Here is a 3,899-nt window from a genome sequence, read left to right on the forward strand (position 1 = left end):
ACATCGAGCATATTACCAATGTAAAAATAAGCTTAAAATGTATTGTGCTTCTTTCCTATTTATACTTCGGCTATTCAAACCTCTAGCGTAGTCGTTTTAGTTTTATTTTCATACATTTTGCCCTAGCATAGCGTATATACACAATTTTATGCCTAAATCCAATGTTTTGAATAGCACCAGAATGACGACCCAAAAGAAGCCTTTGCATCCCCAGATGATGATCCCAAGTGTGGACAACACTCACATTCCCACCGCGTCAGCAGACAAGGTAGGTCCTCCTGTCCATAGGAAAAATATGACATTAACAATGTATATATTAAAAAGTATTTCTATTGACATGATCCTGCCTGAGAGCTGGGGCCCAGAGATCCTGCCTGAGAGCTGGGGCCCAGAGATCCTGCCTGAGAGCTGGGGCCCAGAGATCCTGCCTGAGAGCTGGGGCCCAGAGATCCTGCCTGAGAGCTGGGGCCCAGAGATCCTGCCTGAGAGCTGGGGCCCAGAGATCCTGCCTGAGAGCTGGGGCCCATAGATCCTGCCTGAGAGCTGGGGCCCAGAGATCCTGCCTGGGAGCTGGGGCCCAGAGATACTGTCAGAGAGCTGGGGCCCAGAGATACTGTCAGAGAACTGGGGCCCAGAGATACTGTCTGAGAGCTGGGGCCCAGAGATACTGTCTGAGAGCTGGGGCCCAGAGATACTGTCTGAGAGCTGGGGCCCAGAGATACTGTTGAGAGCTGGGGCCCAGAGATCCTGTCAGAGAGCTGGGGCCCAGAGATACTGTAAATCCCCATTATACAGTAGTTTAGCTATTTTTAGGCTTGAAAGGATATCAGCACGACTGTCATAAAAGCTGCAGTTTTAATATCAAGGCCTGCGTCCAAAATGGCCCCCTGTTCCCTTTTTAATGACCTACATTTGACCAGAGCCCATAGGGAATAGGGTACTGACCTGGGTCTTCACTGTGTTTTTGATCTTAGAAGCAGCAAAGAAGTCAGAAGCACAAACCAAACATTCCTTCAGTCAAACACAACACCAACACCTCTGAACTCAGGTGAGCTAGTTTCTCATACTACCTCATCCTGTATCACCCTGTATCATTCTATATGACCATGTCTGAGATGTTCTACCTGTGTCTGTTACTTCAGCACTCAGGGCCAGTTGGAGCCTCCTTCATTGCCCCTGTTATCAGCTTTGGATGGGAAGGAGAGGAGAGAGAGGAGCAGGAGGAGAGAGCAGCAGGAGAGGAGGGAGAGGAGAGAGCAGAGGGAGAAGGAGAGGAGGGAGGATCAGGAGAGGGAGGCTCAGAGCAGCCATCACAGGGAACGGAAGCAGACTGTCTCCAGGAGGAGTAGACAAGTTGTGTCCCTTCCTCACAACCACAGCTCCAGCCATAGCTCCCAGGTCCTGCCTGGAGGTGTACCTGTGGGCCAGAGGACAGCCCAGGTGTCTGGGAGGTTGGGATGTGTAGAGGGGGATGTAGAGGGGAAAGAGAAGGGAGAAGGGGACATATACAGTGACATAGACACAGACCTGTCTGAATCAGAGAGGCTCCCTCTCCCCTCCTCCCCATCCTCCCCCCCTAACCTCGACCTCCATCCAGAGGTCATCTTTCCCCATGACTTCCAACCTGATCTCCCTGGACCCCGAGGCCATGCCCCTGGTCTGTTCAGCTACCCAGATTTCCTCCCTCCACCTTTCAACTCCTGGAGCCTCCGGCAGCTGGCCGTGTTTCTCCACCCAGAGGGAAGACACCCCCCCCGCTCCAGACCTGCAGGCATGGCGCTGGACAGGTACTCTACTTACTTTACGAACATTACTTTTATACCGATGTGTTCTTTTATGATTTCTTACTTATTTTTATTGACATAGGGCCCGATTCAGACTTGAGATAAGTTGACTTAACATGGATTTATGTCAATAAAACATTTTTTGACTCAGGTAGCCTAGTGGTGACAGTATCCGAAAAGTTGCTAGGTTGCTAGATCGAATCCCCGAGCTGACAAGGTAAAAATCTGTCTTTCTGCCCCTGAACAGGCAGTTAACCCACTGTTCCTAGGCCGATATTATAAATAAGAATTTGTTGTTAACTGACATGCCTAGTTAAATAAAGGATAAAAATGAACAAGTCAACTTGTCTGAATCGGGCCCATAGTGTTCTTATCGTGCTTTTTTAAAGACTTTCTTTATTGAATATGTAGCTTTTTGAGAGGAGAGCTTGAGGGGAAGCATGTCATTACACTTTACAAATACACTTTGGCTGGATTCAGGTACCTGGAGCAGCTACTGCTGCTGGAGTGGCTCCGGATCCAGACGGTTCAGGAGGAGAGTGGGAGTGTGTCCTCTGTTCCAACCAGTCGCTACTGTTCCCACCATGGTGCACCCTCCCTCCACAGGAGACTCAGCTCTCCCAAATGCATCCTCCAGTGCCAGAGAGCTTTCCCTGTTACTCTCCTCTCCTCCCTGTCTCCCTCTGCCTCGCTGTCTGGCTGCACACATTACCACACTCGCTACCCGCCCTGTACTGGGGCCTGCCGCTCACACACCTCTCCCTGCCTCAACCCCTTCTCTGACCACCGGGGCCGTGTCTCTCTCCCCAAGAGGAGCCACAGTGAGAGTCGGGTCCACTCTGCTGAGAAGGCTTCTGGGCGTCAGAGTTGTGGGAGCCCTGCCATGGGGATTGGCCACCTGAAACGGATGCAGGCTTTTGGGAACATCCGTAACCCTGTAGCCGTTAGTCCTACCAGAAGGCAGAGGTCATCGTCTGTAGTCAGGAACCCCAGTTTTGGGTCAGGGTCAGGGACTGGGTCAGGGACTGGGACTCCCAGAGGATGTAATTGTGTTGGGTCTGGATCTAGTGGTGCCCTCTATGAAGTCTCCAGTAGCGTGAGGAGGGGGAGAAGTGAATCTGAGCGAATGATAGGGACAGGGACTGGGTTTGGATCAGGGTCTGGGTCAGGGTCAGGGACTGGGTCAGGGACTGGGACTCCCAGAGGATGTAATTGTGTTGGGTCTGGATCTAGTGGTGCCCTCTATGAAGTCTCCAGTAGCGTGAGAAGGAGGAGGGGGAGAAGTGAATCTGAGCGAAGGATAGGGACAGGGACTGGGTTTGGATCAGGGTCTGGGTCAGGGTCAGGGACTGGGTCAGGGACTGGGACTCCCAGAGGATGTAATTGTGTTGGGTCTGGATCTAGTGGTGCCCTCTATGAAGTCTCCAGTAGCGTGAGAAGGAGGAGGGGGAGAAGTGAATCTGAGCGAAGGATAGGGACAGGGACTGGGTTTGGATCAGGGTCTGGGTCAGGGTCAGGGACTGGGTCAGGGACTGGGACTCCCAGAGGATGTAATTGTGTTGGGTCTGGATCTATTGGTGCCCTCTATGAAGTCTCCAGTAGCGTGAGAAGGAGGAGGGGGAGAAGTGAATCTGAGCGAAGGAGAGGGACAGGGACTGGGTGTGAGGCTTGGGAAAGGGCTATGGAGAGGGCTGGTTTTGGGATCGGGTCTGGGACTGGCAGGGGACTGCACTGGACAGGGTCTGGGTCTGGGACTGGGGCTTGGGCATGGTCTGCGGCTGGGGCAAGGGCTAGTAAGAGGGCTGGGGAGAGGGTTGGGGCTGGGGAGAGGGCTGGGGAGAGGGCTGGGGAGAGGGTTGGGGCTGGGGCTGGGGAGAGGGTTGGGGATGGGGCTGGGGAGAGGGCTGGGGAGAGGGTTGGGGCTGGGGTGAGGGTTGGGGAGAGGGCTGGGGCTGGGGAGAGGGTTGGGGAGAGGGTGAGGGCTGGAGAGAGCGTGAGGGCAGGGTCTAGCATCTGTAACCCTGGCCCCCTCATTCCCACCAGCAGGCCAAGGGCATCGACAGTAGTCAGGCACCCCAGACAGGCCAGGGTGAGGAGGAGGAGAAGTGGATCTGA

At 53.7% G+C, this 3,899-nt stretch overlaps 1 protein-coding gene across 1 annotated transcript; it reads left to right on the top strand.

The window, feature by feature from the left end:
• The first annotated feature begins 1,106 nt into the window (after window positions 1-1,106).
• Window positions 1,107-3,899, top strand: LOC109884262 (protein FAM217B). The gene is made up of 4 exons (XM_031833690.1): window positions 1,107-1,150; window positions 1,380-1,787; window positions 2,265-2,727; window positions 3,828-3,899. Exons 1-4 carry the CDS (start codon window positions 1,107-1,109, stop codon window positions 3,897-3,899), a joined length of 987 nt encoding a protein of 328 aa, XP_031689550.1.

The sequence above is a fragment of the Oncorhynchus kisutch genome, linkage group LG1, assembly GCF_002021735.2.
Source record: "Oncorhynchus kisutch isolate 150728-3 linkage group LG1, Okis_V2, whole genome shotgun sequence".
Taxonomy (NCBI): domain Eukaryota; kingdom Metazoa; phylum Chordata; class Actinopteri; order Salmoniformes; family Salmonidae; genus Oncorhynchus; species Oncorhynchus kisutch.

Bases quoted from the DNA above. Each gene is read 5' to 3' on its own strand.
- LOC109884262 (XM_031833690.1), top strand. From the start codon at position 1,107: ATGTCTGAGATGTTCTACCTGTGTCTGTTACTTCAGCACTCAGG. The intron at 1,788-2,264 runs GTACTCTACTTA...GGCTGGATTCAG, and splicing joins GCAGGCATGGCGCTGGACAG to GTACCTGGAGCAGCTACTGC. The intron at 2,728-3,827 runs GTTAGTCCTACC...CATTCCCACCAG, and splicing joins ACATCCGTAACCCTGTAGCC to CAGGCCAAGGGCATCGACAG.